The sequence below is a fragment of the Myotis brandtii genome, unplaced genomic scaffold (assembly GCF_000412655.1).
Source record: "Myotis brandtii unplaced genomic scaffold, ASM41265v1 scaffold68, whole genome shotgun sequence".
NCBI classification, from domain to species: domain Eukaryota; kingdom Metazoa; phylum Chordata; class Mammalia; order Chiroptera; family Vespertilionidae; genus Myotis; species Myotis brandtii.
The window spans coordinates 1,764,009-1,773,622 of NW_005370657.1; the positions used below are offsets into that span (position 1 = coordinate 1,764,009).

At 54.5% G+C, this 9,614-nt stretch overlaps 1 protein-coding gene across 3 annotated transcripts in view; it reads right to left on the minus strand.

The window, feature by feature from the left end:
- Positions 1-3,161: 3,161 nt before the first annotated feature.
- GARNL3 (GTPase activating Rap/RanGAP domain-like 3) overlaps positions 3,162-9,614 on the minus strand; it is an 83,143-nt gene continuing 76,690 nt past the window's right edge. For all 3 annotated transcript variants that reach the window (XM_005881466.2, XM_014529330.1, XM_014529329.1), the window contains exons 24-29: positions 8,068-8,175; positions 7,381-7,499; positions 6,929-7,067; positions 5,500-5,715; positions 4,728-4,854; positions 3,162-3,625 (exon numbers count right to left, since the gene is read on the minus strand). In XM_005881466.2, coding sequence (XP_005881528.2) covers positions 3,448-3,625; positions 4,728-4,854; positions 5,500-5,715; positions 6,929-7,067; positions 7,381-7,499; positions 8,068-8,175 — 887 coding nt within the window. In that variant the 3' untranslated portion in view covers positions 3,162-3,447. The remainder of the gene's footprint in view (positions 3,626-4,727; positions 4,855-5,499; positions 5,716-6,928; positions 7,068-7,380; positions 7,500-8,067; positions 8,176-9,614) is intronic.

A 9,614-nucleotide genomic window follows, 5' to 3' on the forward strand; every position in this document is an offset into this window, starting at 1 on the left:
GTCCGCGGCCAACGCCGGCAGGTCCTGGTGCAGACACCGGCTCTCCCGGCAAAGCCGGCCAACGGGCCTGTCTGGGAGGCCCTGGGCGGCAGCGGGTGTGGGTGTGGGAGCAGCCAATGGGGACGCAAGACACGGTAGCGTCACCGTTGGGATCCGCCCTACAGATCAGAGCAGACCAATGGAAGCAAAGATTCGGTAGGCGGAACGCGCTGGAACCGCCCCTAGGACAGAGCTATCCAATGTATAGGAGGGGCGGGGTTTGTCATCCTCCAGCCGAGCCGGCCAATGAGGGTGGAGGGCGGGGATTGCACTTGTCTGGGAGTCGCCGCTCTGTCTAGCTTCAGCCAATGGGGTTGGAGCCGGACGAAGGCGGAGCACGTGGGCCCCCCCAGGACTTCCAGCCCCTCGCTGGCGGTTGCCCCGTCTTTCCACAGTCGGGTCTGCAGTTCCTGCTCCTCGTGAGCCCGGCTCTGGGCCCTGACGTGGAGAAGCCTGGCCCCTCCGCCCGGCCCTGCTCTGCCCACCGAGAGCCGCAGGGCTGGAGTTTCCAAAAGACTGTCGCGTGTCACTCTCCTCCCAGACTCAGAGCCTGGACCCGCCGGGCTCTGGGGGCACGACTAGGACCGCCGGGTGCTGGGGACCGTGTTGGGCGGGGCCCCCAGGCCGCCTGTGGGACTGATCAGGGCGTCAGCGGTGAGCTTCGCGCTCCCTGTTCAGTTCCACCCACTTCACAGGTAACCCTGACTCTTGAATATTCATCCAAATACTTCGCATCTTGCCGGCCAGCGTGGCTCAGGGGTTGAGTCGACCTATGAACCAGGAGGTCACGGTTCAATTCCCTGTCAGGGCACATTCCCCGGGTTGCAGGCTCGGTCCCCAGTTGGGGCCGTGCGGGAGGCAGCCAATCGGGGATTCTCTCCCATTAATGTTTCTGTCTCTCCCTCTCCATTCCTCTCTGAAATCAATAAAAATATATACACCGCTCATCTTTGGGTCCGCTGCGGATGTTGATAGCCAGCCACTCTGGGTGCCCCCCAAGTCACTGCTGCTGGAGCGAGGGGAGGAGGTCGGGGCTGGGGAGCAACAACACTGGGTGCCGCCGCTGCGGTGGTGCCGGTGATTCTGGAAGGAACCAGGGCTGTAAGAGGCGAAGCTTCTCATCTTTCTCTGGGCCTGTGTTTCCTCATCTCTAATGGAGATGAGATCTGTCTTCCAAGAGAGTTTGGAGCAGGGGCTCAGCAGGGGCAACGTACACAAACACCAAGCACACGTGTGCGAAGCTCTCCGTGCTAGCCAGTGTGATCATGGTAGCTGTTCGCCCTCTGCAGTCATCTGACTGCACCATAAGGACAGGCATCTTGTGCTCGAGCTGTAAATTCTCATCCCAGCACTTCTTATCGCTTTGTGGTCACCTGTTTACTGCTCACCGGCCCCATGCACGTGGTCTTCTGCAGACGGCACCTGTGTTTGCAGTGGATGCATGACTCAGACTCCAGGGGTAAACTGCTCAGTTTACTTTGTAACTCAGCCGGTGGGGTGTGTGCAGAGGCTTTGCAGACAGGATACTCCAGTGAGTCCAGCTAGGCCAGCTCTGAGCCTACAAACCGGCTCCTGCCCCCTGGCTGGTGGTCTCCCTCCCGTGGGTGTTCAGTTCTTGACCACTAAGCAGATATTGATGTCAGAGCAGCCTCCTGCCCCTTTATAGCGAAGCACCATCCACCTGATTAGTAGGGTCCACTTCTTGCCCTTTCTACATTCATTCGTCAGATTTGTGACTTTTGTCAAGTCATGGGGTGCCTCTAATACTGCCCAATTGTTTGGAAAATGGTCTACAAAGCCCTTGGTTTTTCTATTCCAGAATGAGAAGCAAGAACCATCAGGGGAAGAAATTAACAGGAAAAAACACCCATACAAGCTCATAAAGCTCACAATTAGCTTAACATGAACAACATCAGCCCGGTCCAACTGACACCATCACTCAGCCTGGCTGTGTACAGTGGGCAGGGGAGAGAGCCCAGCTCTGAGACCAGAGAACTCACAGCTTCAAGTCATTGCTCCTTTCTGAGCCTGTTTCCTTATTTGAAAACAAACAATAATAAAACCTAATTCACCAAACTTTTGGTGAGTTCGAGATACAGGATGTAGTGGACTTGTGTTCCCCCGTATGTGACAAGGGCATAACAAAACGCAAAGGAAGGACCAGCGTGCTGAACGCGGCAGAGACCAAGAGAAGACACGTTCGGTTGTAAGCGCCCCACGTGCCTCTACATAGAAAGCTCCGTCTTTACTTCGTTACTAATTTACCTTCTGACTCTGGCCGCCTGCCTTCTGCTGAAGGGACCCAGGCGGCCTTCAGCTTGCCTTCTCCATCGTGTTGAACCGTGTGTGTGGCAGGCAGGGAGGGGAGCAGTGTGCAAGGCCCACGAGGAGGCAGGTCATGATCAAGGTCAGATCAAGGTCATGTCTCACAGCTCTCTGCACTTAACAGGGGAAGTGATTTCAAGTGTCTTTTGGTGGGTAGTGTAGACGAGAAGAGATCTACTAAAATGGACTTGTCAGACGAATGCCAGAGGTAAGTTACCTTCTTCACACATTAAACTTTTACAGTGTTAGGGACACTAGGTTCCCCCTTTAACTGTCCTGGCTGGAGGCTTACATTTCCCTGTTTCATTTGCACCCAGATTCTCTTCTCACTTGGAGGAGGGAGCAGGGGAAGGCAGATAAGTAACAAGAGGAAGGACAATCATCTGGTTCACGGGAAAGAGCAAAGCAGAGCGAGGGAGAGGAAGGCACTCGAGAATGCTAGTTTTGATAACTGTTCTCTGGTTATGATTTCAGAGTAACAATAAAACCAAACAAAATAATCTCAAGACTCTTCAGCTTCTTCCTCTACCTTATTATTTTTGTGAGACACAAGGAGAAAGGCACAGGAGCTTCTGAGACCTAACCATCAGCTTTTCTCAAGAGTCCAGGGGCAGGAATGGGGCTGGTGTCGGTGACAGGGACCTGAAGCAGTCATTGGGCCAGAGGTGCAGAAAGAAAACTTATTTATAATACATTTAAAAAGCAATGGCTTTTCTTTGTAAAAGAAACACATTCTAGGACATGAAAAAAATAATTTTCCCACCTAAGTATATAAAATATAAGAGAAGGCTGCCATAGAAAGAGTGAACATTTTTGATTTATTCAAAGTTTTAATCTAAAACCTCAATGAAATCTACCACCTGTATTACAAGGGGACTGATGGTTCCTGCACAGAAAGAAACCAAGGTCGAGAGAGACGGCACTGGGCACTAGAGACCGACCCGGACTGGCGAGCGGCAGAGGTTTGGTCCAATAGATCGCGGACAGGCTGGACGCCGCGCTGTTGGGAAATGATGTCAGAACTGGTGAAAGTATAAACGTCCATAAGAAAACGAAAGGTGGAAAACTCGATTTGGACTCTGTTTACTTCAAGTCGATGATGTCTTCATCCGAGGAAGCCGGGAGCTGGAAGGGGCTGCTGCCCCAGACGGGGCTGCCTTCTCTGTCTTCCCCAGGGTCCTGGTCGGAGCCCGTCGAGGCGCACTGCCCCTCGGGATTGGCTTCGGTGGTAGAAGGACTGTCCAAGGAGCCCGATGTGATCCTAGAAGAGAAGAGTCGCTGGGAAAGGATCGCTGCGAAGACCACTGAGGGGCCTAGTGTCTGGCAGTTTCGAGCTCCTAAGCCTGTCTCCCCCCTCCCACTGGGGGGCGCGGTGGGGACATGCAGGAGTCACCCACCCCCCAACAGAGCTTGGGGCCTGCAATCTGGCAGCCCGACCTCCTGGACTGGTGGGAGCTGCAAAGGCCAGGGTGACAGACCTCGGAGGTGCTTGTGAGGCACTCTACCTGCTTCAGTGCCCACACGATACTGTCCAGTGGCTCCCGTGGCCTGAGGCTGAGGCTGAAACTCCCACCCACAGGGCCACAGGCCACAGGCCCTGCCCTGCTGACCCCTCCAGCCCTCTGTGTGTCTTCATGTCTCTCTTGCTCAGCTCAGTGTCACTTCCTCAAAGAAACCTTCCTCCTAGCCTCCCCCCGCCCTAAGTAGACCTATCCACCCCACACCCCCTCATTTATCTCTTTTTTAAATTTCCTTATGGCGACCCGCATCCTCTGCATCACCTGCCACCCGGGGATGCCATCTGTCCTAGGTTGTCCTTGTTGTCCTTCCCCACAGGCCTGCGAAGGCCCTGTCGCCCATCTCCACGTCCCCACACCCAGCTCGGTGCCAGGCGCTCCATGGAGATGTGTTGAAGGAATTAATGGAGCATGCATGGTGTCGTGTGGGGGACACAGAGGATCTCAGGGGACCAGCCAGTGGGATTCAACAAGCAGTCACTGGGCTGTGGCACTACGCTGCCAGCAGAGAGGCTGTTCCGCTCCCACCACAAGCACTGCAGACGTGCCTTTCCCCGTCACTCCTACTGAGCGTTTTTGTTTAAAAAAATTATGTCCATAAATATGGGGAGCAAAAATACAAACATGCCTGACTCTTAATGAGCATTTGTCGGGTTGCTAGTGGGTTGCCCATCTGTCGGGGCGCCCCCGGCAGGCTGTGCTCTCTGGGGAGCCTCCACGAGGAGCTCCCCTGCGGCTGGTCCAGGGGCCGCCCACAGCGTCACGGCAGCAGACAGGCCTCCTGCCAGGGCTGCGACTCGAAGGGCCACCCCTGAGCAGGGGCTGCTGGGGCTGCTCTTTCTTTACCTGTCGCTGCTCGTTGATCTCACTGTCCCCGGCGCGGAAGCTCCGCGGCTTTCCTCGAACTGCTTCCGGGCCTTTGATTTAGGCTTCGGTGCTGCCTCTGACCTGGGGCTACCGTTGTCAGAGAGGCCTGGATTGCAGGGGAGAACCAGAGGTCAGAGGTCATCGTCACAGAGCTGCTGCAGAGACAGAAAATGCCCTTCTTCTTGGTTGGGAACTGGTGCATTATTGGGATAGTCAGAAAGAAAGAAGATACAGGATATATTTTTTTAAATTTATTTAATATATTTTTATTGATTGCAGAGAGGAAGGGGGAGGGAGAGAGAGAAACATCAAGGATGAGAGAGAATCATTGATCGGCTGCCTCCTGCACCCCCACACTGGGGATTGAGCCTGCAACCTGGGCATGTGCCCTGACTGGAATTCAAGCCATGACCTCCTGGTTCATAGGTTGATGCGCAACCACTGAGCCACACTGGCTGGGTTCCAGTATATATTCTTAAAAATTGTATCAGATTAGACACTATTTAAAAACAGCCTTTTCCCCCTTAGCCATGATTTAGGCAGCTTTCCCTACCAATAAACATAGATCGAGGCTTGGTGGGGTGAACTGTATAGTATTCCTAGGTATAGATGCACTGTAATTTATTTAAAAATCCCTTTCTAAAGGGAAAGTTTCTTTTTAGCACATTGTTTTTGAGGATGATGAATATCCAAAGACAAAACCAGCTGGTATGGTTACAAATGGTGAAAAGAAATAATTGAGAGCCATTACCCAGCAGTTCCCTGCGGGTCCTGCTCGCTATTTCTTTAATCTCCATCCGGGACAGGGACAAGGAGTGAGTGACGGGAATGGCAGCGATGCCCACGCTGATGGAGGTGGGCGGGGTGATGACCTTGGGGACCAAGGGCGATTTCAGAGGTCGCTCGATGCTTCTGCCCACGAGGTTTCTGAGTGGAATCTTGTACAGATTTTTTGACTGAATTTCACCTGAAAAGTGATTTAGAAAGGAGCATCAGGACTTTAAGAGAAGTTCATATTATTTACAAGAGGGTAATTTCTGGTTCCTCAACAGTTAGCAGGAAGGAAGATTTTATGCCGCACGCTGATCTCCTGTTCCCAGCAGGAGCAATGAAGTGATGGTGCCTGCGGCTGGTTCTGGAAGGGCACCGCTGTCATGGTAACGAGGATGAGATGCGCCCACTGCTGGCTACCGGCACAGGAGTGAGGGGCAGAGGAGACCCACCAGCAGCTGCAGAGGCCAGCGGGGAGCCGGGCTTTAGGGTAACAAGGAGCATAAAGGGGACTGATGTGGTGAGAAGCTGGGACAACCAGCAACCTCAGCAAAGGCCTCTGGATTCGTGGGCAAAGCCAGGTAGAGAGCAAGACTGGGTGTGCTGAGCAGCGTGTAGGCTTGATGACCAAATCCTTTTAGCTGTAATCCCAGTCTGTTGTTAACATCCCAGAAGGAAAACTAGCTTTGCTTGGCCCGGAATCCCCTAGCCCTCCCGCCCTCCCCCCCTTCTCTCCACTGAAACAAGTTTTTTTCATTATGGGATTTTTTTTTTGTTATCACTAAGTTTCTTCTTTCTTTCTTTCTTTTTTAAAAAATAATTCTTTATTGTTGCAAGTATTACATATGTCCCCCCTTTTCCTCCACTGACCCCCTCCAGCCTCCCCCGCCCCCCCTGCCCCAGGCCTTCAGCACCCTACTGTCCGTGGCCATGGCCATGCATACGTGCATACAAGGTCTTTGGTTGGTTACTGCCCTCCCCCACCTCCTCCCACTTCCCTCTGAGATTCCCCACTCTGTTCCATGTCTCTGGATCCGCTCTGTTCATCAGTTTATTTTGTTACTTAGATTCCACATACAAGTTCGGTCACGTGATCCTTGTCTTTCTCTGACTTATTTCACTCAGCATAATGCTCTCCGGGTCCCTCCAGGCTGTCTCGGGGGTGAGAGATCCTTCTGTTTCACTCTGCACAGTGTTCCATGGTGTGAATGTGCCCAGCTTTCTCATCCACTCGTCCACTGGGCACTTGGGCTGCATCCCCAAGTTTCTTAAGAATGCAACCAGTGCACTCAGAATACACGTTTTTTATGGCTTTAAATAGTGACTTCCTTGGGCGGTAGTCACGTGCTGATATCTGACAAGGAACGGACTAAGAAACCTCTGAACAAGACAGTGAAAACGGGACTCACCTTCCCCCAGGGACGACGGGAACACCGGAGCGTCTCCGCCCGGGGGCGTCTGAGGAGAGTTGTGGGCACTGGCCCCCTTGGAGCTGCCTCCAGACAGGACCTCGCTCTCGGCCGCGGCTGCTGTGAAGTAGATATCCGACTGGGAGGAAGAGACAAGACACGTGAGGGCTGCCGGCTGCTGGGGACCCTCGTCCTCACTCGGCTCCTCCTCAGCGCATCCCAGGGCAGCGCTGTGCCCGATGCTGCGGGAGAGGCCCGCACAGCCCCCCACCTGCACCAAACAACCGCTCGCTCAGGGACTAAGAGGGGCGCCTGCAGCCCACGGGCCACCGGGGGCACTTCCAGCCTCCTCATCGCCCCCTGGTGTCCTGACCCCTGACTGGCTGGGAGGGGACTCTCTTGGCGCTTGGGGCCCCACAGCCCCTCGGATGGAAACATCGGGGTCTGCTCACCCTGGAGGCCACGAGCTGCAGCTGAGGCACGACCGCGGTGTGGACCAGGTTCCCGTTCACCACCAGGCGGATCTCCATGGAGTCGGGGGTGAAGGCCAGGAGGTACGGGAAAGCACAGACTGCAAGGCAGCGGGGCGTCAGCTCCAGCCCCCCACTTGTGACTGTCTCGAATCCCTCCTCAGTTCTCGGGAGCTCCCGCCCCTCCCAGTGCTCCGGCTGCCTCTCCTACTTCACGGGCCTGTGCCCAGCTGTGGATCTTGAACCACATACACGAGGCACCGCGTGTCGTGATATCCCAGTGACGGACAAAGTCCCTGAGTTTCTGTGGTTCTAGACTTTTCAACTATGGGACTGGCGCTGGAAGCACTGGGCTTCCCCTCCCCCACGTCAGTCAGGGTGTTAGGACTGGATCTCGCCCTTGCATTTTAGAAAAAGGCAAGTGGGGTCCAGAAACCAGAAACGAAAGGATGCTAAAAGCTGAGATTTAATTGATCTCAAAGGATCATGTGCTCAGAACTGGGAGGAACCGCAGAGACAATAGTCCTAAAAGGGGAACAATAGAAACTACTGAGTCCCCATCTTCACATAATTTATGGCAATTTAGCAGGAAGCCAGCGAGTCTGCTGACGCAGGCCTGACAGGCCCAGGGAATGCTCGAGGGAAGAGTGCAGGCAGGGACTTCCTTACCAACCGCGTAAGGAGCCTGGTTCCAACAGAACTGGAAATCGGACGCAGACGGTTGAACCAAAAAAGAGCCCCCATTAAACGGACACACTTTTTTATAGATGCAACTGTCTGCAACGAAACAATAGGACTCATTTTTGTTGGAGACAATACTTAGATGACTGTAATCAGATGCATGACAAGCAGACGACAGGAATAGCACCCTGACTGCTGTTCTTTACAAACAGCTGGTGTGAATACTGTCCCGAGGCCAGGTTCCCAGGGGCAGCACTGCAATAACCACAGCTGCCACCCTGGGAGACTTTACCACGAGCCAGGCTCTGGGCTTTGAAAACACCACCCACTGGATCTGTATGGCCTTATGAAGTGGATGCGATTATTGCGCCCATTTTACAGATGAGAAAATTGAGGCGAGGAGAGGTGAAGTAGCTGGTCCGAAGTCTCAGCAGTACCACGTGGGGAGAACACGGGTCCGCCTGACTGCAGAGAAGGGACACTTGCTGGCAGCCCTCGGATCAGGAAGCCCCCCTGCGGGGCAGGTCCCACACGGAGCCCCACTCGGCAGGACTAGTGGTGAGAGCTCCACACGCCCCCTCCTCCCAACGTTTTATTAGGAAACCTGAAGCCACATGCCTGCATCGCCTGGTGACCCTGAGCCAGCGTTAGACTAAGGCCAGGTTACTTCAGCTACCCTGTTCCTGGCCGGCTCCCAGCTCTAAACACCTGTCCAGTGGTTTGGACCCTCTTGTAGGGAGGGCAGGGCGTTCATAGAAGCAGAGGCCCCTTGTATTCCAGGAGCCACCATGGGTTAGCCATACAATTTTATTCTTAAATCCTTGACCTCTCTTCCTCCTCTGGCTATCACCCTCTTCCTCTCTCTCTTTTTCCTTCAAAGCAAAAGTCTTTGCGAGACTTGTCTCTATTCCTCTTCCCCATTCTCTAGTGTCCTGTGTGGTCAGCTTTTGCTCCCACTTCTGCCCCAAAGACACCTGCTCGGAGCAAGGTTCCCAGCGACTCCACCTGGTAAAGCCAGAGCGGCTCTCAGACCCCGCCCACTCCTGGTCTTCCTCCTGCCGCCCCTCCGTCTTCTGTGCTGGCTCCGCCTGTCTCTCTCCCCACTTCTCTTTACGCAGTCTCTTCAGTCTCGTGACTCCAGATGTCAGTTACATGCTAACCACCCAGTGGTATCTCCAGCCAGCCCTCCCGCTGGGCTCCCAGCTCCGGACGTGGCCCAGCTGATGGCTCAGGGCTCCACTGGGATAACTGGGTGGCGCTGACACATCCAAACTGAACTCGGATGTTTCCCCCAAGCGCCCTCCTCTTCAGGGTCCCTCTTCCTGGTAAATGCATCCTCCGTTCTTCCGGCGGCCCGGGCCCCACCTGCGGAACCTGCCTCTTCCTCTCATCCTGTCCATCTGACCCACAGCCAAGGGCCTGGGTTCTCAGGTTTAAAATACACCCAGGAACGGCCATCTTTCGCCAGGTGAGTGCGGCCGCTGGTACCTGCTCCCCCACCTTGACCGGCTTCCTGCCTGCTGCCCCCTGCCCCC